General features: G+C 46.9%; 1 protein-coding gene across 1 annotated transcript in view; it reads right to left on the minus strand.

Annotated features, from left to right (window-relative positions):
• Positions 1–21,528, minus strand: part of RAB26 (RAB26, member RAS oncogene family) — a 111,471-nt gene that overhangs the window by 1,877 nt on the left and 88,066 nt on the right. Inside the window, exons 5-8 of the mRNA XM_028706236.2 lie at positions 18,207–18,259; positions 1,563–1,628; positions 838–894; positions 14–90 (exon numbers count right to left, since the gene is read on the minus strand). Of these exons, the coding sequence (XP_028562069.1) occupies positions 14–90; positions 838–894; positions 1,563–1,628; positions 18,207–18,259 (253 nt within the window). The remainder of the gene's footprint in view (positions 1–13; positions 91–837; positions 895–1,562; positions 1,629–18,206; positions 18,260–21,528) is intronic.

Below are 21,528 nucleotides of genomic sequence, written 5' to 3' on the forward strand. Positions count from 1 at the left end.
AGAAGCAACTTACTTGGCGATAGCTGTGAACGCTAAGTCGACATTCAAACCACTCTTGGCACTGGTCTCCATGAAGGGCACTCCGTATTCCTGCAAAAACAAAGATGGTATTCAGTGTCTGCCTGTTCCCTAAAATTCAGGATTTGTGGGGGGTTGGCGGGGGGGGGGGGGAGGGACGGGAACTCAGGAGAATTGAGATCCCTTACCTTTAAAAAAATAAATATATTTTATTGTCGGGAGGGCTGGAACGGATAGACACCCACTGCCTGAGCCAAAAATACACACCTATACCTGCAATGAATAATGTGGCCATTTCTAATCCAGATCATTATCTGCGTGAATCGCATCTTACATTTAGCCACTGCCGGGGGGGGGGGGGACTGGGTCAACAGCAAACAAACAAACAACCTTTGTGGTGAGTTCTCCCACCATTTTCTCCAGAAAAAAGCCTACATTCCATTTCTTTTAGAAGGAAATCTAGCTCAGAATTCCCCAACAAGGTGCTCTCTGCATGTTTTGGACTATGACTCCTGTCAGCCAGTAATTTTAGTCCAAAACAGCTTGAGGGCACCGATTTTCTAAGGACTTGATATTTTAGTATGTCAGCACCTACACTTTGGAATTCTCTGCCTGTTGATATCAGGCCTTCGCTGAACTCCTTTTGGCAACAGGCAGGGAATTATTTTCACAACAACTTTGCAAACATTCTGGTTTAGATAAGCCTACCTAGATGTCTGCAAAGTTGATGTGAAAATAATAATTAACAAGGTTGCAAAAATTAGGCTCTCTTGAAGCAGACTTTCAGCTCGTTTTAGTGAGGGCAGGTGGTTCCTGTACCTTGGCTAATTTCTCCCCATCTTCTCGTTTCACCACTCGCTCCTGGGTCGAGTCCACCTAGGTGTGGCAAAAAAACACAAAACAAACCAGCATAAGAGAATAAGAAGAGCCTGGCTGGATCAGGCCAAGGGCCCACCTAGTCTTCCATCCTGCTCTCACAGTGGCATCCTAGATGCCCCAAAGGGTAACCCACAAGCAGGACCCAACACAAGAGCCCTCTTCCCTCCTGTGGTTTCCAACAACTGGTCTTCAGAAGCATTGCTGCCTTCCACTGTGGAGGGATATCCTAGCCATTGTGGTTAGTGGCCATCAATGGCCCTCCATGAAACGGTCCAATCTTCCAATGCCATCCACATTGGTGGCTGTCACTCTTTGCAGTAGAATTGTGTTCTTTGACTATGTATCTGCAGTGATGCCTAGTGGTCATTGGGACTGGTGGGGCAGAAAGCAAGGAATCCCAACAGTGACTGGAGCCACAGCCAGTGACAGGTACAGTCGCCTGCTGTCTGGTTGTAAGAAAGAGGGCGGACAGGTAAGAGGGCAGGCTGAGGTTGGGCTCCACTGCCTAGCTGGTTTGCCGCTGCTGCCCCTTCCCATGTGCATGGGCAGGGTCAGCCCTGAGGCACCTGCCTCTGCATCAACACCCTCTTCTTCCCAGCAAGCGGCTTCCATTGCCGTGGAGCGCCTGGCTCTGTATTGTTCTGCCAGGAACTAGCTTGGCTTACCTTGTTTCCCAGCAACATCAGGACCACGTCTTGCTTTGCGTATTCATGGATTTCTGTCAGCCAAGCCTGGCAAAGCAAAGGAAAAACAAGGTCAGAGGAGCTAAAAGCTAGAAACCAAGGAGAATAGCCAGCTGCTGTGGACACCTCAAGCCTCCTCTGGAAGCAGCTGGCTGGGGCTGATGGACAGAAGTAGTTCAAAACAGCCAGGCTGAAATGCTGCTCTCAGAGAGGCTAATTCAACATAGTAGAGTGGTTAGGGGTCGAGTTAAAAAAGACAAGTTGGAGACAACTTGGTTTATGTTTATTACTTTTATGCCAACAAGTCCACTTCCTCTATAAAACTTCCAGTGACACACGTACACTGTGGAGAGATTTAATTGTTTTAAGAGTATTATAACACAATGTACATTTGTAATTGCCTCACATAAATGACAGACGGTACTTTTTATTCAGTTTGGGTTTGGGTTAAACACGGTTGTCATGTGCTTATTGAAAATCAAAAATATTAGAACCCGAATTGATAGATTCCAGTTATAAGAAACAGGGCCAGATTTAGGTTTGATGAAGCCCTAAGCAACTGAAGGTAATGAGGCCCTTTATATGTCCAGCTGTCCTTTGTCAACAACAAATTGTCACTTATTTTGGTGTTGAATACATGCTATATGGTAATTTATGGACCTAATAGGTATCTAAAGCCATTTGCACATAATAAAATATATATTTTATCTAAGTAATTGTTTTTTATCTTATATTTTGGAAATGTACATCCAGTTTTTTGTTTTAATTTTTTTGGGCCCCCAAGAGAGTGGGGCCCTAAGCTATAGCTTGTTTAGCTTATACGTAAATCCAGCACTGATAAGAAAAGAGATTCTACCTAAACATCAGGAAGAACTCTCTGGCAGTAAGAGTTGTGGACATAGGAATGGACCATCTCACAAGGTTGTGGACTCTCCTTTGTTGAGCTTTTTCAATAGAGGTTGGATGGCTATATGCCAGTGAAACTTTAGCTGTGATTCCTGCAGTGCATGGGGTTGGACTAGATGACCCTTGAGGTCTCTTCCAATGCTACAATTCTATGATTCTAGGAACTAGGAGCTGCTTTGTCATCTCAGATACTTCCCCAGATGCCATTTCCTAAAACTTCTTCAGAAAGTCACAGCCCCGCCACAGGTGGAGGAAGGTCCCAGCTCTACCACAGCCCCTCCAGCAAAGGGGTGAAATGCCATTAAGGATTACGATGTAACTTTAGAGGGGTCTGGTGCCAGCAAAATGAGACTTTTAAATGCCGCTACCTGAATTTCAGCCAGTGAAGCTAAACCGCTTCCGATATGATGCCACAAAAACATCATAACAACATTCAACACCTGAGGAAGCCATTCCAATCTAAGTAAAACTTGCGGCCCCATAGTGAGACTCAGAATCTAAATGGACCCTTTCTGGGGAGGGAGCTGTGTGGGCTGCACATGTATTACAATGTCATGAGCCATTAGCCAAACCATTTCTCCAGCCCCTGGCTTCAGAGGCTGGAATTAATGTTTTGCTCCCATGCAACTTGGCAGTGGCAGAGGGAGGGAGGAAGCAAATGACAGAAAAGAGAAAAGAACAGTTAATGCCTCTCCTCCAGCACTCTTCTGGGTTCACTTGCTTTACATCCAGGCCTCCTCCTCCTCCATGTCCAGCATGCCAGCCTCCTCTCAGGGCAGAAGCAGCATGGCATGTTGAAATGAGACTGCCAAGCCTGGCCCTTTAAGAAAAACATTTCATGCTCCTCTTTCTTCAAGCCTGGCACAGCTCTGCTTGAACCTGTCTTTCTGTCCCTTCCTTCCTTCCTTCCTTCCTTCCTTCCTTCCTTCCTTCCTTCCTTTCTTTCTTTCTTGTTTGGGAGCTGGGGCAGACCAGCCTGTGCAGAACATGAGCCGCATACTTAAGGATCCCACACTTCAAACTGCTGGTGAGCCACAAGCACAGAGAGGAGCCCAAGGCAAGCAACCAGTATTAGCCCTACTCAGAGTAGAACCATTGAAATCAATGGGGTGGCTAACTTGGTTCCATTAATTTCAGTCTCCTCCACATAGAACTTTGTTGGATACAACCCTCAGCCTCCAATTTCTAAGCTATAACAAGAGGCCTACCATACAGGGTTGTTATGGGGATCTGCTGAGCGCTTTGAACACTTAGGAAAAGAGCTCTGCAAATGTCACAGATGGTAGAGTTGGAAGGGATCCCAAGGATTATCTCGTCCAACCCCTGCAATGCAGGAATCACGGCTAAAGAACCCCTGACAGGTGTCCACCCAACCTCTGTTGAAAAGCCTCCAGTGAAGGAGAGGTCACCCCCTTTGAGGAATTCCATTCCACTGTTGAACTACTTTTACCATCAGAAAACCATCTGCCTAAGGTTTAGTCGGAACCTCCTTCCTTGTAACTTGAATCCATTGGTTCGGGTCCTACCTTCCAGGGCAGGAGAAAACAAGCTTGCTCCATCGTCCATGTGACAGCCCCAGAGATATTTGAAGGCGGCTCTTATATCACCTCTCAGTTTTCTTTTAACTAGGCTAAACATCCCCAGCTCCTTCAACCGTTCCTCATAAGGCTTGGTCCCTTTATCCTCTCTTGACACCCTCCTCTACACACCTCAGAATCATAGAATTGTCGAGTTGGAAGGGGGTCCCAAGGGTTATCTAGCCCAACCCCCTGTGGTGCAGGAATCTCAGCTAAAGCATCCATGGCAGAGAAGCCACCCAGCTTGTCAATATCCTCCTTCAACTGTGGTGCCCTTGCAATGTCCAGCCTGGACAGCATTCTGCTCACACAAGGTCTGATCCCCTCAGTGGAATCAACGAACATAGGTAACATAAGAATCACAGACCACGCCCCAGTAGAAGTTACCCTTAGAATAGGAGAGGGAACACAAACCACCCCATCATGGTCCTTCAGTCCCATCCTAACCACAAATAAACAAATTAGAGAGAGTCTCACAAAAACTCTCCAGAACTACGTCAAGGAAAATGATGTAGACAATATAGCAAACCCCCTTCTATGGGGCGCAATGAAAGCGGTCACCAGAGGAGCTTGCATAAAAGAGAAAACATCCCTTAAAAAACAAACCACCTCAAAAGTTAGCAAAATAGAACAAGATATCACGGCCCTCACATCGCACTACAAACAAACAGGATCTAAAAAACTACTTAAACTTCTGGAACAAAAGAGAGGAGGAGACTAGGCTTCCTAGAAATCAGCTGTGGTGTCCTTGGTCTTTGGTCTCGGTGCTGCGATGTGAGGTTGTTTCCCTACCACCTCTCAGCTCCCGACACACATGCACCCCCCCCCAAGATCAAGAGTGGGGGGAACTTATCCTGCCACATGCCTTGCCAGCCTCTAGCCTGACAGCGTGCCACAACACAGTAGTAAAAGAAAACCCGCAAACTTATTAGTATGGACAGCCAGCGGCAAGCTTGATGCTTCATCCAGACAGCCCTTCCAGCAGGGCGAGAACTCGTTTGGCATTTCCCACCAGCCCTTTTAAAAAATTCGGAACAGATTTAATCAGGGGGAGTCCGGCCAAATTCTTGACAGGGTGTCTGATGGAGCGGCAGGGGGCTGTTGGAAGCTGAGAGGACCACACCTGCTCACCTCACGGAGCTGCTGCTTCATCACTCAAATCCCCCCCTCCACCGGTTTTATTCCACATTAAATCTGTCTAGCATAGAGACAAGCAACAGGGCAGAAGTCTACGGCCAAACTCAGCCCCCCCCCCCAAAGCATCATCTGGCCCAAGGACCCCCATGCAAACTATCGTTCATTTTTATTCATTATTACATTTACCTCTCACCTTTCCTTCAAGGAACTCAAGGTGATATAAATGGTTCTCTCACACACCCTTATTTTTAAAAGACATTTTGATAGCTCGGTTGGAGCTGGGTGCTGATAATGCCAAAGTTGCAGGTTTGATCCCCATATGGGGCAGTTGCATATTCCTCGGGGTCCCTTCCAACTCTACAGTTCTATGATTTTATGAAATGGCTCTCACACAAACCCTCATTTAAAAAAAAAAAGAAGGCATTGGGTGTTTATTGGTATTTTTTAAAAACCCATCTTTCAAAAATAGTAATTGCCTTGCTTTCAAACCTCTTGTTTGTTTGTTTGTTACCGTATTTTTAACTGTCTGATTTCAAATTGCCTTGAGATTTCTACGACTTCTCTGAAAGGCGTTTCATCATTTAACACAACACTGGGAACAATTCAGAGGTGGCTGCTGAAAATGTTTCCATTCTGCGGAAGCCTATGCAAGCAATCAAGAACACGTCCCTCCACAGTGGTTAATTGACGTCTGTTTCTTTACTTTTTAATGTTTTTATTGTTGTAAACCACTTTAGTTTCCTTTTTATGGTACATATACAGACACTTCTTATAAAACAAATAATAGAAATATTTTGGACAAATATCCAAAACAACCGTGAGGTTGTTTAAGCTGAGCTGCAGTACCTGGTCCAAGTTCACCCAGTGAGCTTCATGCCCAAGGGGGTATTTGAACCCTGCTCCTACATCCTAGGTCCAACACACTAACCACTAGGCCACACTGGCTCTCAATTGATGCCTACTCACATCAAAGATGAAACTAAACCCCTCTCTTTCTCTGATGAGAGTTGCAGGCGAAAACATGGAGAGGGCGCCTGGTTGAGAGAGGCTGCTCAGGAAGGAGGCTGGAGTATTTTAAGAGGATAGAAGAAGTTTTAATACTGTACTTTCAAAGCTGGATTGGGGGGGAAACGTATCAGTACAGTGTGTTTTCTGACCAGCGTGCAATGGCTGCATTTCGGCACACGATGGTGCCAGAGAGACACATCCGCGCTTGCAAACAAATAATTTGTATTTGCAACATGTCTCCTAACAAGCAGTCACGGTTGCTGCAGCTGAGAGATGTTGTTGATATGTCACCATTCTCTACTTTTATTTTTAAAACACCCACTCTGGGAAGGGCGCTTTACTTCAGTAGCATTCCCAAGAGCAAAGAGTTCAAGTGCAAGAGTCCATACCAAGCAGCTGGCTCACATTTACTCCTCTCTCTCTCTTTCTCTCTCTGTGTGTGTAGGCTGGAGGCATGTGTAAATATTGCTCGATGCAGAGATTCACAGCTGCTTCGGAAATGCCAGGATGGTGCCCATAAGCAAGCTCCATCAGTAAGAGCATAAGAATTGCTCTGCAGCTGGATCAGGCCAATGGCCCATCTAGTCGAGCATCCTGTTTTCACAGTGGCCAACCAGTTGCCCCAGGGGGGATCTCACAAGCAGCACATCAGCACTCTCCTTCCCTGCGATTCCCAGGCGACTAGTCTCCAGGGGCATAATTCCTATGGCATTGGAAATGCAGACCCTCCAAGCACCCCTATTTTCCAGGGACAGTCCCAGATTTACGGAAGCAGTCCTAGTTTCTGATTATTATTATTTTTTTATTCATACTTTTTCTAATTTATACATTTCATTAATTTTACAATCATTTTAAAATTTCAAGGTTTGACTTCCCCCCTCTGTCTGTGGTTCCTTAAATTTATTTTTTAATATCTTCTGCATATCCAAATTCATTTAATTTGCTCATTTAATTATCTACTTTAAATATATACGCTTATGAAACTGCAGGTTATTACAATGTGCCAGTTTTTGATTTGATCCCGGAATATCCCACTTTCCCCTAGAACGTCCCTATTTTCATGGGAGAAATGTTGGAGGGTATGGAGCTATGCAACCCCTGAGCCAAGAAGCTAAGAAGCCCTGTTTGGGGAAGTTTTTAAATGTTTAATGTTTTGTTATGGTTTATATATGTTGGAAGTTGTCCAGACTGGCTGGTGCAACCCAGTCAGATGGGTGGGGTATAAAAAATAAAATTAGTATTCTTATTATGGAATAGGATGTTCCTATTTTTATCAGAGAAATGTTGGAGGGTATGGAAGTGGAACATTGCCATTGGGCTTAGTAGCCACTGATAGCTCATTCACACAGATCTCACCACTGGAAACTGCAGCCAGCAAGTGATTTGACATGAGCGAATGAATCGCTCTGTTAGAATGTTGTGCTGTTGGGTGAATGAATGGTGGATAGAGAGCGGGATGTCAGTGTGTGTAAGAAACAGCATACTTCATTGCTCCACCCATTTCTCTCCTAGACGTGCTCACCATTCATCATGTATTAATTTACGTACTGCTTACAGGCCAAAATGGCTTCTAAACCATTTACAAGTATAAAACCCTCTCACCATCAAAGTACACAATAAAAACCAATTCCATCAAAACATTAAACCACCCACAATTATCTTTTTCATTGAAACGTGGCTGTAAAATAACAGTTAAAAGAGCAATTAAAGCAATCAGATCAGGAGGTTCAAGCTCAGGGAAGCAGCTGCATAAACCAGTATTTCTTCAAGAGCCAGCGGAATGCCAATGCTGATGGGCCCTCTCATATTTCGGCGTGGGTGGAATTCCACAACGCTGCTGCCACCAGTGAAAAACCCTGCTTCTATGTTACCATAAGCTGATCATCATCAGGCCATGGTAAAACTAACCTGGTTCCATTTGATGATTTTGAGGCCTGAGCAGGGAGCGGAGAGGAAGAATGTTTTCCATCATGCGTGCCCAGCACAACCCTATGATGCTGAACCTGGTGGAAGCTGGGGCTGATAACAGACATATAGTCCCAAACATCTAGAAGGCACTGGCTTGGAGAAAGATGCTGCAACCGTTTTGTAAGCGCACCATTCCTGCAGTGCAGCAATTACTTGAAGATGGAAGTTTCCCTGCCTGCAGCCCAGTCATTGTTAATTAATCTCCTAGCTTAAATGGAAGAGGCCTACAGACTTCAGGTGGCAGAGCTCTTAAAACGAGTTAATGTGCTCTCCTCGGGAGTGTGTCATTGTGTTGCTCCCGATGGGGCTATTTCAGTTTTCTCATCTGCTCCAAGTGGAACTGCAAAGGGCCTCGCAGAGTTGCATGCAGGGTTTGTGGTTCTCCTGCTCTCATCAGGATGCAATGGACCCTCCTGCTGCTGTGTTTATTAAACAGCCAGATGAACTGCTCCTCCAGAACAAGGATAAGAAAAGCCTGCTGGACCAGGCCAGCCGCCCACTGAGTCCTACTTCCTGCTTTCAGAAGCAGCCAACCAGATGCCTCTGAAAAGTCCACAAGCAGGACCAGAGCATATGAGCATGCAAACCCAATAGGAGCCTGCGGGATCAGGCCAGTGGCCCTTCTAGTCCAACATCCTGTTCTCACGATGGCCAACCAGATGCCCCTGTGCAGGACCTGAGACAAGAGCCCTCTGCTCCAGCAGTTTCCAGCAACTGGCATTCAGAAACATCCTTCCTCCAACAGGGAGGGAGATCAAATTTCATCATTAGGTAAAGGTAAGGGGACCCCTGACCATTAGGAGATTAGTGGAGATGTGTCCCATGGGCCATGGGGCAGCCCATCTTGGCTTACAATATGCCCTCAGAAGTCTCTACAACAGGGGTGGAGAACCTCAGGGCCCATCATCATCATCATTATTCCAGACCTCTAAAATCTCTCCCCAGGCTCCACACCCAAGTGTTTTTGCCTGGCTGGAATATGTTTTGTTTCCTTGCATAAAGAGAGCTATTTGCGAGAGACTGAGTGTGTAGAAACTAGTCTCCTCTGCAAAGGTAAGATTTACATGTGTTGCTCTGACAACTTTTTCCTCTGACCATGCCCACCACGGGCATTTGGCCCTCAGAAGCCTGCCCTGAAGAGGATGTGGCCCTCGGGCTGGAAAGGCTGCCTCTATCTCAGCTCTACAAAATACAAGTGTTTCTTGACAGGCAAACTATGGAGAGAAGCTTCCTGAAAACCAGGGAGAGCTTGATAGCGCCTTGTGACTCAGAGTTCCTACTAGCTATTTATTTACTGAATTTATAACCCTGCCCCCTTTTCTCCAAGGAGTTCTGTTTCCCCCTTCCTCATTTCACCCCAAAACAAGCTTGGGAGGTAGGTTAGGCTGAGAGGTGGTGACTGGCCCAAGGTCACCCAGGGAGCCTCATTCATGGCCGAGTGGGGATTTGAACCCTGGTTTCCCAGATCCTAGGGCGCTGTGGGTTAAACCACAGAGCCTAGGACTTGCTGATCAGAAGGTCGGTGGTTCGAATCCCCGGGACGGGGTGAGCTCCCATTGCTTGTTCTCAGCTCCTGCCAACCTAGCAGTTTGAAAGCACGTCAAAGTGAAAGTAGATAAATAGGTACCACTCCGGCGGGAAGGTAAACGGTGTTTCCGTGCGCTGCTCTGGTTCGCCAGAAGCGGCTTAGTCATGCTGGCCACATGACCCGGAAGCTGTACCAAGAAAGCGAGATGAGCGCCGCAACCCCAGAGTCGGTCACAACTGGACCAAATGGTCAGGGGTCCCTTTACCTTTTACTTTCCCAGATCCTAGTCCAACACTCTAACCACTACAACACACTGACTGTTATGTACTGAAGTTCTCATCCTGGGCCAGCAGGGGGATACTGTAGATAGTTATGCAAATAAGGGATCGAAAGTGACGTTCAGTGATTGGATAGTTTTAGAAAGTTGTTACAGTTACGATGGACTGGAGCTCTATATAAGCAGGCTGGCCGAACCCTTCAGTTCAGTTCTGTCCTGGCCTGTGAATAAACAAGAGCTGTTTGAAGAATCGCTATGTTGTCTGATATGTTCACCCACAACTTAACACTGGCTCTGTAAAAGGACTGTAGTCAACATAGCATAGCTATGGGAATGTTTGGGTGCATGTAGCTCCAGGGTTTTCTCCCTGTCACTTGGCAGACTGTGGGATGGCCTGGCAAGGTCGTTTTGCTCTTCAGACTCCACTCTCGCTGGCCTGGATGACGCTTTTGCCTTCTGTGCCCTGGAGACGTTCCAACAACACATGTTCCTCTTTCTCTTAAAATATGTTCCATCTTTGAGGAAAGGGGGAGGGAAATAAAGTGAGAACAAGCAACAGTTGAGCCAATAATTGCTCCCCATCTTGTAGGATTTTCCATTGGAATTAAATTGCAAATGCTACTAATGCCCCTAATTAAAGTCATTATTACACAGAGGAAATGAAGAGGCAAAGCCTGGCAGCCTCTGCTCCTCGCTGTGTAAAGTCATCATGCTTTGCCTGCTGGATTTTTGCGTGGGAGAAAAAAAAGGGTTTAATAAAGTTTCCTAATTGCTTGGCCCTGGGGTACACAGTTGATACATCAGAAGCAACCTTCTGCTGCCCGTCTGCTACACGGCACGTGCCAAAATATGCTCGGATTCCACTTTCCAGAGGGAACGGGTCTTCTCTGTTTACTTATTTAATCCAGATTTATACCTTGCCTTCTGCACTGTGCCCCAGAAGTTCGGTGAAAGCTGCAAAATATACAACCCTAACACAGCAAAAGCAGCATCTAAAAACGGCACCAAGAAGTATAACGTGAGCACGTAAAGAAGAAAGCAGGAACGTCTGGACTCAAAACAGTGCCATCAAGCAAATCCGAAAGACACAATCAATGCAACAGCCTGAAAGCCTGTCTAAATAATCATCATAGAAAAATAGTTTTTGCTTAGTGGTGCAAGGTCATTAAGTAGATAGATGGGCCCTCCCCCAAAAGAGGGTCTTGCAAAGCCTGGGTGCAGCCATGGAAAACGCCTCTAAATGCAACACACATACATCTCTGTTGTTGGCGGGACACAAGATGCGCTGCAACAGAAGATCAGGAAGGAAAGTAAGGAGGCCAGGGCGGGACAGTGGAATAGATCAAAGGCAGAACTCAGGGGCGTCCGATGAAGCTGAATGAAGATTCAGGGCAGGCAGAAGAAGAGATTTCTTCATGCAGTGCATAGTTAAACCATGAAACTCTCTCCTGCAGGAGACAGCGATGACCACCAACCTAGATGGCTTTAAAAGAGAATTGGACAAATTCATGGAGGAGGGGAAGGCTACCCATGGCTATGCTCTGCCTTCACGGTCAGAGGCAGCAATGTTCTTCTAAGATTAAAAAAAACAACAACCCAAGATTGCAGTCTGTCCTCACAACTAGAAGCAACGAGAACTGAACACAGAATTCCAAATGTGGCATCACCATCGTTTGGTAGGACAGCACTGTGATATCAGCACTTTTGTTTTCGATCCCTTTCCTAATGATCCCCAATATGGAATCTGCCTTGGGCAGAAGAACCCATGTCGCTCAATTTAAATGGCTTCAAGGTGGGGTTGACAGCAGAGGAGTGGTGCCTGGGCTCAGAGATCAAGGGGTGTCCAGGAAGCTCGCCTCCAGCACCAGTCACCCCAAATTTATTACTCAGCCTGGCAAAGCGCTCTTGTTAATTGGATGTATTTGGGATGGGGAGGTGGGAGATGGAGGAGCCACGTATCATGGTACTTCCAGCAGAGCTTTTCCTGTGGATGGGGCAATATCATAGAATCACGGAATTGTCGAGTTGGAAGGGGTCCCAAGGGTCATCTAGTCCAACCCCCTGAAATGATGCGGGGCAAGGAGGGGCAAATGCACTTTTCAACACAGCAAAAGTGGTTCCAGGAGATGGTCTGAAGACCCATGAAGCTACCACCTTGCTGAAGGTGGTCAGGGTCTGATCAGTGCCTGCTGCTGTGAGTTAGAATACTAGAAGCTGCCTTATACTGAGGGGGACCATGAGTCCATCTAGCTCAGTATTGCCTGCACTGAGTGGCAGCAGCACTCTAAGGTTGAAGGCAAGGATCATTCCCACTCCTACCTGGAGATGCCACTGAGGACTGAACCTGGCACCATCTACATGCAAAACAATGGCTCTACTAATCACCTGTGGTTCTTGCTCCTAAAAATAAAGCAAGATTCCAGTCCCTGGGGTTCTCAATAAAGGGCTGAGTTAAACAGAACACTGGAAACTGCTTTGTTTACATTCCCATCTTGGGTTAAAAAAAAAGGGGGATTCTTTAAAAAAGCAACATCTAACTTAATATAAAATGTATACACTGCTTGATTGTTAACAGAACCTCTAAGCGGTTTACAAAAAAAAAAAAGTTAAAAACATTGAAATTTTTAATAAAATGCAAAGTTAAGATCAGGTGGTTTTATAATCAAAATATAATTAAAATAAACATTTAAGCTAAAAACAGATTAATTTCTACACGTCTGGATTAGCTTGATTCAACAAAAATGCTTTTAGGAGGTGCTTTAAAGAGTAGAGTAAATATACCTTCCTCGTGTCAACAGGCAGGGAGTTCCAAAGGGTGTTTGCTGCCAAACAAAAATACTTATTTTTTTTACAAGTATATTAACTGGCACCTGTCACAATGCCATTCCACAGATTAAAGCAGCCGAGCGGGCACATATGGGGTAAGGAGATCCTGCAGGTAAACTGGCCCCAAGCTATTGTGGGCTTTATATACCCATGGTTACACCTTGAATTTGGCTGCGTAATATATGGGCAACCAGTGCAGATCTCTGAGCAGTGGTCTCATGCTGGCAAGGTAGGGTCTTGCTCCTGTCAGCAATTGTACTGCAGCATTCTGCACTAACTGCAGTTTCTGGATCAAGCACAAGGGAAGCCCCACATTGCAGTAATCCAGCCCTGAAGTAACCAGCGCCTGAACTACAGTGCTCAAGCTCCTCTGATCCAGGAATAGCTGAGACTGTCATATCAAGCACAGCGGGCAAAAGGCACTTTTAGCTCCTGAGGCTACCTGGGACTCCAAGAAGCAGAATTGAGCCCAGAAGTGCCCCTAGACCAGGGGCCAGCTAACTTTTTCAGCAGGGGCCGGTCCACTGTCCCTCAGACCTTGTGGGGGGGCGGACTATATTTTTTTAGGGGGGGAATGAACGAATTCCTATGCCCCACAAATAACCCAGAGATGCATTTTAAATAAAAGGACACATTCTATTCATGTAAAAACACTGATTCCCGGACCGTCTGCGGGCCGGATTTAGGAGGCGATTGGGCTGGATCTGGCCCCTGGGCCTTAGTTTGCCTACCCATGCCCTATACTGTGCAATGTACATTCAATGGAAACAGGGCTCTCCATTTTTGTTTTCTCCAACACGTTAACGGCATGTAGAAGCAGCACAATGTAGGCTAAAAGGCAGACTTAGCAGCATCCTGACTCTCAACACTGCCTGAAGTGTCAGAACAGCTCTGAGGCTGCTAGATAAAAGGGGGGGGGGGAGTCCATGTTTCAACCAATTTATCCCGGAAACTCTTTTGAAGCTGTATATCCAGGCACTTAATCTTCATGATATCGGTAGTGTCAGAGATATCCTTGTAGCAGATTAATAAAAGGCAGCTCACCTTCCTTCTCCAGAAGCAGTAGTCTCAAAACCTCCCCTGTTAGCTTTCCAGGTTTATCAGAATAACATGAAGGCATTTAGAAAAAGTACTGTTATCCCAAGTACAGATATAATTCCAGTGGAGATGTGACACTTAACCACAATCCGTTGCCAGAATCCTGGTAAAGCAGCCTTTCTCAACTTGTGGGTCCCCAGATGTTGTTGAACTACAACTCCCATCACCCCTAGCTAGCAAGGCCAGAGCTCAGGGATGATGGGAGTTGTAGTCCAACAACATCTGGGGACCCACAGGTTGAGAACCGATTTTAAGAAGAGCCTTCTGGATCAGGCCAATGGCCCATCTAGTCTGCATCCCACTGCCCGATTGGATGCCCCTAGGAAGCCCACAAGGAAGACTTGAGTACCACAGCGCTCTCCCTACTAGGGATTCTCACCGGCTGGCATTCAGAGAGATTTGGGAGAAGAAAAGGCTTAAGGAGTAAGCCCTACACAAATCTGGAGTGGAGTCCCTAAGCCAGTTGGGATGACGCTTTGTACGCCTGCTTCCGGCAACTCCTGCACCAAAGCTGGCACCAAACGTATTGCTCTGCTTTCCTTTGGACCACATCAGCAAGCCCAAAAGGGGGGTCTTGTCATCTGGGCAGCCCAGGACCTCCAAACACACTACCTGGGCTTGTGCCCCAGGGAGGCCACTTCAGACCAGTATCACTGCATCCCCGGAAGCACACTCAATGGTCTCTTGAGACAGACAGTTGCCAGTCACAACAACTGGAATTGCTTGTTCGGCTGGACTCCAAGTCCAAATCTGGCATGACTTTTTGAAAGGATTCCTTGATTTAAGAAGAGTTTGGATTTGATATCCCGCTCTATCACTACCTGAAGGAGTCTCAAAGCGGCTAACATTCTCCTTTCCCTTCCTCATCCACAACAAACACTCTGTGAGGTGAGTGGGGCTGAGAGACTTCAAAGAAGTGTGACTGGCCCAAGGTCACCCAGCAGCTGCATGTGGAGGAGCGGAGACGCGAACCCGGTTCCCCAGATTACGAGTCCACTGTTCTTAACCACTACACCACACTGGCTCTCATTTAAAAGCAGGGAGGGGAAGCCCCCCTTCTTCTAAGCTTTCTTGGGGGGGGGGTATCTCCATCTCAGAACAAATGACTACTTGCATACTATAGGTATAACTTTTGTGACACAAAAACTCCACCAACGTGGTCCAGGGACAAGTTTATGCATTAAAAACAAATCAATCAATAATGTATCTCTGGTGTGTTTAGTCAGTGGAACGTTGTTTATCTGAGGGCAAAGATAGATGGAGCACATAAAAAGAAATCACGGCGGAGTCCTTTGCCAACAGGCTGAGCCCAGCTTGGACAAGCAGCAAAACATACCATCTAATGTTTGCTGGTTCAGGTGTCAGCGTTGCATCTGTGCAGAGGCAGGTGCTCCCCTTTTCTCATTTAGTGTTGCATTTGTTCATAGTTAAACTATGGATCTTGCTCCCAAAGGAGGCAGCGATTGCCACCAGCAGTTTTTAAAATGGACAAGTCTCTTGGACAAACATCTAACATTAGAGTGACAGAGACTCCACACTGTGCCAGAGAATCCACACAAGGAAATGCCAGTGGAAGACGGGCTGGATGGTGCTGGGCACCAATCCCAGGACCACCTTAGTCCCTAAGTGCACACTCAGCCACTCTGATCTGCAGAACAGGTTTGCAAGCATCACGCAATGGTCATTCTGCACTCGCGAGGGAATGATTCTTTAGTGGCACAAGCACATACTCTCTGGAACTCCCTGCCTATTGATGTTAGGGCAGCTGCCTTCCCTGTGTGGCTAAATACATTTTGTTTAGGCAATGCTAACACAGATATGCAGTTTTATTATATATATCATTTTAAACATGGCTTTTTGATTTTATTATGCCCACTTCTTTTAAAATTCTGTTCATTTTATTGCTATTTTCTTAGGGACATTCTACATTATTTCATTCAAACCATTTAGGGGGTTGTTGTTTAAGCAGCATATAAATATTATTAAATGAAAACAAATAAAATCCCTGGGAAGAGGGAAGTGGTAGAGCCCAAAGGTAGGAATCATCAAATCATCGAATTGTAGAGTTGGAAGGGACCCAAAAGGGCATCTAATCAACCCATCACAAGAGACAGATGAAGAGCAAGGATTGCTGAAGGAGACACAGCTGATGGCCTGTAACCAGCAAAGGCTGGTCTGCTAAGGCAAATGGGGCACTTCCCCACCAACCCCATACCTGCCTGCTTTCTTCCCTACATCTAGTCCAAGGAGGGAGGGAACACACACTGTATCAGTTTCCTCCTCCTCCATCTCCATGTTGCCCTTGTAAAACTCAGCAGGGAAGAGGATGGGGACAGAACTAGAATTTGTTGGCTCTGCCTGTAATTGGCTCTGGCGCCACCTACTGTTGGCCTCCCTGCCTTATTATAAAAAGGTAAAGGTAAAGGTACCCCTGCCCGTACGGGCCAGTCTTGCCAGACTCTAGGGTTGTGCGCTCATCTCACTCTATAGGCCGGGAGCCAGCGCTGTCCGCAGACACTTCCGGGTCACGTGGCCAGCGTGACAAGCTGCATCTGGCGAGCCAGCGCAGCACACGGAACGCCGTTTACCTTCCCGCTAGTAAGCGGTCCCTATTTATCTACTTGCACCCGAGGGTGCTTTCGAACTGCTAGGTTGGCAGGCGCTGGGACCGAGCGACGGGAGCGCACCCCGCCGCGGGGATTCGAACCGGCGACCTTTCGATCGGCAAGTCCTAGGTGCTGAGGCTTTAACCCACAGCGCCACCCGTGTCCCCTGCCTTATTATAGAACTAAACAATTGGCAAGTATTTCAGAAAGCTCTTCATTCCAAGTCACATAGTTCCGTACCCAACAACCCACCGAATCACATTTTTGGGTATGTCCTTGATGTGGATTAACCACCAAATTAAATTTGGCACCACTAATCTTTTCCCCAGACAATTCCCCATACTGGAACACTATTCCCATGTTATGTCATTTTCTGGATTTGTGTTCCTCAGTTGTGGGACCAGTGTTGCTGGGGCCCAAGACCTGATTCCAACCTGCCCATGGAGAGCTCAAACCTCTGATCAGCTTCAGAAATGGGCCCAGGTCCCTCCCAAGAAAAAAAGAAGAAGGTGACACACCAGAAGCTAGTTTCAGTTGTGGGCCGGATGCAGCTCCACACAGGTTTGGGGAGGGGAAGAGGAGGGGGGCTGAAACAAGAAGGCATGAGTCCACTGTCCCACAAAAATGTTCCCAATTAAATAGGAGGACGGAATGAAACCTCGGGAGCAAAATATTTCGCCACCAACTAAATGATGAGATCCTGACCACACCAGAGCTTGTCCCCATCCCCCGCAAAAGACAAAGGACACCGTTTCAATTTAAACCTGCTGTATCTGAGGGAAAAGGCCCCAGAGGGGAAAGCCAACCTCCCAGAGATGTAATTTCCTCATCCAAATTCAATACTGTGGCCTTTTAAACTTACTACTGCTATTATAATTGGTATTCTCCCAAGCTCCTTAGTCCTGCGAGCTAAGTAATTCCGCACATGGCCATTTTTCTCCTAATACTGAAAATATCAGAAGTTGCCTGAGACGATTGGTTTGAACTGTTGGAAGATCAGGGCCATCTCCTTTGTAGCCTTTCAAGGGTGCAGACAAAGCGAGGGCTACCAGAGACCAATTTAAACTGCAGCAGCCTTTGTCCAACCCGGTGCTGGAGGTGTAAATAATTACTGGACTTTGAAAAACTGGCATAGAACTCTAGAGCTGGAAGGAACCTCAAGGATCATCTTATCCAACTCCCTGCAATGTATCACGGGAGATCAAGTTCCTCAATTTTGTTGAACTGATTAGTTTTAATTGGATTTGGAATCAATGAGTAATTAATTGTTACAGCTTTGAATTTTATCGTGTTACTGTCTTCCTTAGTGGGTCTGTTCGGAATAATGCTTTTTATAGGGTAGGGGGCACAGGGGGTGAGTTCATGGGACCAAGGGGACGGTGACCCAATAAAGTTTGGGAAATGCTGCTCCAGGCAGTGTTTAACAGAGAGGTGCAGGAGTTGTGCTGTCTTCTGGAGAAGTCTTCCTTCAGTGAGCAGCTGCAGTTTGGGTCTTTAGGGTAGGAAGAAGGAAGTGGCGGGGGGGGGGGGGGGGCGAATTCAGTGTCATGGTGGCTGGGAGGATTAACAAGCTGCTCCCTGCCCTGTTCAGCAGCCCACTTTGCCAGGACCAAACCTTTCAGCATCATGGAACAACCGGAAAAGGCACCAGAATTCTTGCACCCCTGGACATCAGCAACCATTGTCAAGACTTACCTGGATATTGTCGAAGGAGGCTCTGTTAGTGACGTCATAGAGCAGCAGCAAAGCTGAAGAGGAAGACCAAGGGACAGGGAGAGAAGGCAAGGCACAGGTCAGCCCCCTAGTCAAACACCACAGATTAGAACCACAAAACTGTAGAGCTGGAAGGGGACTAAAGGGCCGTCTAGTGACATCCATGTCCCTGCCATGCCTGCCTTGTATTTTACATAGGACAGTACCTTTGGGGTGGGGGACCTTTTGGCCAGGGCTGAATTAGACCTCTTTTGAAGCCCCTCAGGACTTTTAAGCCCAGATACCCACCCACTCTCCAGTCACATTCTGAACCCGCCTCCCAGTCTAACTGGAATGTGTCCTTACAGTGTAGGAAATGTCATGAAGAATATAGGATGCCACTGAAAAGGAGGGTGCTTGTGAGGAGTGGGAAAATTTGATTCTGTTCAAATAATAAGATGGTTTATGGACCCCTGTGGTGCAGGTACAAAGCACATAGACACACACCTCTCTGTCACACAACAAATGCAAAATCTAGCCTGTGGATTTTGTGGTCTCAGCTTCACTGGAGATATTTAAACAGAGGTTGGCTGGCCATCCATCAGGGCTTTTTGAGCTGTGATTGCAGGGGGTTGGACTACTTGACCTTTGGAGGTCCCTTCCAATTCTACGATTCTAGGGTTTGAGCGAGTGCAACCCAGAGCCACCCCAGCTCCTCATACCTCCAGGGTCCCCGTGGTGAGAAATTCTCTCTTCCTGCTTCTGCATTTTTCCTTCTCATCAGCATTTTAATCACTTTCACTTAACGAGCTCCCTTTCCACTTGAGAAACCACTAACTGATTCTCTGAGAGAGCTCTAAATTTTTTACTACTGAAGTTTTAACAACAAGCATTTGGGAAACAGCTGAGTCCCGGCAGGCCTCCTTCCTGTGGTCTTTAATTCACGGGCAACGCTTTAGTTGGCGAGTGGAAACTGGCCTGGAAGAGGCTTCCACACATACACACCCCTTGCCCGCTGACCCCTCAGCTTTGCAAGACTAGTAGGCGGGGTGTTGGGGGGGGGGCTCCCATGTCCAGCAGTATCAGCAAAGCAGCTGCAATCAGAAGGGGCCCTGGACACACCCAGGTGGGACTGCTGCAAGGATTTCTGGAGCTGTCCCAATGCCTTCTTGGGTGTCCCATTTTGGCAGAGCTGGTGTCATGGACAGGCTGAATTGCAGAGGAGTGGTGGGAGGCACCAGCAGGGGAACCCCCAGGGGAAGAAGGCTCAGAGCTAGGGGATTAGCGGTGGGACAATGACAAGTGGTCAGAGGGAGAAGAGAGGGCAGACTGGGAGGAGGAGGAGGTGTCGGAAGGAGAAGAGGCAACAGGGTTTAGTGAGCAGGGAAGATGCTATGGCAGGAGAGGAAGTGGGCCATGAGACAGAGATGAGGCAGGCTGCTGAAGAACCCAGAGAGTATCCCCCTCCTGCTGCGACCAGCTCCCCCCTAGTCTCCTAGAACCTGCAGAGGAATGAAGAGGGAAGAGCAAAGAGAGACAAGACGGCGGAGCCTTAGGCTGCCGAGGAAGAACCTTAGAGAGCGGTGAGAAGGGTCCTTCAGTCCTCGTAACTGCCTCTTTTGATCAAGACTGGGGAGGGTTGCTGTGACCACTAGGCATGAGTTGTTTTGCTTCTTTGAATAACGAGTTCACTGACATTGGGTGCTTTATGGTTTTATTGCTGACCTACACCTGACTCCAGCTGTTTGGGATTGCAAAACAACCTCCAGGCCAGCTTTCCTCTCATGGTGCTCTTTCTACTGGGTGGAGAGTGTGTGGGCAGCAGGAGGGAGAAGCAGTTGCGATGGGACCCTCATCTGCCCTGCCCTGGTTCCACAGAGGAGCTCAGAAAGCAGGCAGACAGTTGTTTGGGGAGATATCCTTGAGAGCTCTGACTAGGTGGCGGACTTCCGGGTTAGCGCCATCGTCTAATGGCGGATTCCCTCCGAGCTCCGGAGGGAATCGGCTCAGTAGGGGACGGGTCCTACCGCGGCGATGACGCGGGGACCCTTAGAAACCACAGGCGCGGAAGCCTGTGGACTTGGTGACTCAGCGGGCACCATTTGCGCCCCCGACCCACGAAGGAGCCTTTTTAAAGGCTACGGAACGGGGGACGGGGAGCGGCGCGGTGCTGAGAGTCGACTGCTCCCCCTACAGAGTGAAGCCGCATGCCATGGATGGAGAGCGCTGACTTCTTCCTTTGAACATTTGGACTAAAAGTAACAACCCGTGAGTAATACGGAAATTGGACTTATAAAAGGGAGGGAAAAAAATTTCTGGATTTGGCACGATCGGGGAAGGCGCAAAGAGGAAGTCCGTCTCCCCGCCTTGTAAACAACTTAAAGCAAGGACCAAATAACTAAGGTTGAGAGAAAATCTTCTTTTTTGGTGGATAAAAGTAATTAATTTCACATTTTGGCAGTAAAAGTGACTTTGCTGGAGGATAAAATTTAACTTTGACAGTGGAAGTGTTACCTCCCCCTCAGGACCCGGGAGTGATCCGTGAGAGAGCCTGTTGAAGAGACATAGAAGATTTTGACAGCTGTCAAACTAGCTGTCAAAGCTGGGGAAGAAAGAGAACTTTGTATCTGTTGTCTTTGCTGGTTAGATTTGTTACAGTTTGGTTACAAATTGTTGAAAATAAAGAAGAACAAGTTAATTTGGCTTTTGGGTTGGAATCAGAAGGAATACTAAGTAACCAGAATCCCTCTAGAGGGGGTTCTGGGACATTACAAGAATGGCTGCAAGTGGAAAAATACTCATTGAGTTGAATAGGACTTTTTTTCTCCTGGGAAAGTTACAAGAACAAAGTGATGTTTTGGCTACAAGGGTTACCACACTGAATGAAACAGTAAATAAACTTACTGAATCTGGAAGGGACTTGACTCAAGTCTTTGTAGCTGAACAAAAAGTCCTTGTAGCTGAACCAAAAGTTTTTGCAGCTGAACAGGAAAAGAAATCTGAGAAATCTGAGAAAGTGGAACAAGAAATACATGATGATCTGGAGGGAAAGGAAGGAGGAGCTACAATGCCGCAGAAGATTAAGGAAAGCCAGAGGCCTGTCAGGAAGGATACAAAGGAAAATAAGAACTTGATGTCGAAAACCTGGTCTGAATTGGAGAATGAAGAATGGAGAGATCTCCTTATGTGGAGATCTGAAGACCTATGGATTACAAATTTGATCAAGATGGAAGTTGGAGCTTTTGGGACATTTAGACTTAAAAGGATTAAGAAACAAGATTTGAGCTCCACTTTTAAATATGGAGGTGTGGCTGGAAGAAAAATG

This window comes from Podarcis muralis, chromosome 14 (assembly GCF_964188315.1).
Source record: "Podarcis muralis chromosome 14, rPodMur119.hap1.1, whole genome shotgun sequence".
Classification (NCBI taxonomy): domain Eukaryota; kingdom Metazoa; phylum Chordata; class Lepidosauria; order Squamata; family Lacertidae; genus Podarcis; species Podarcis muralis.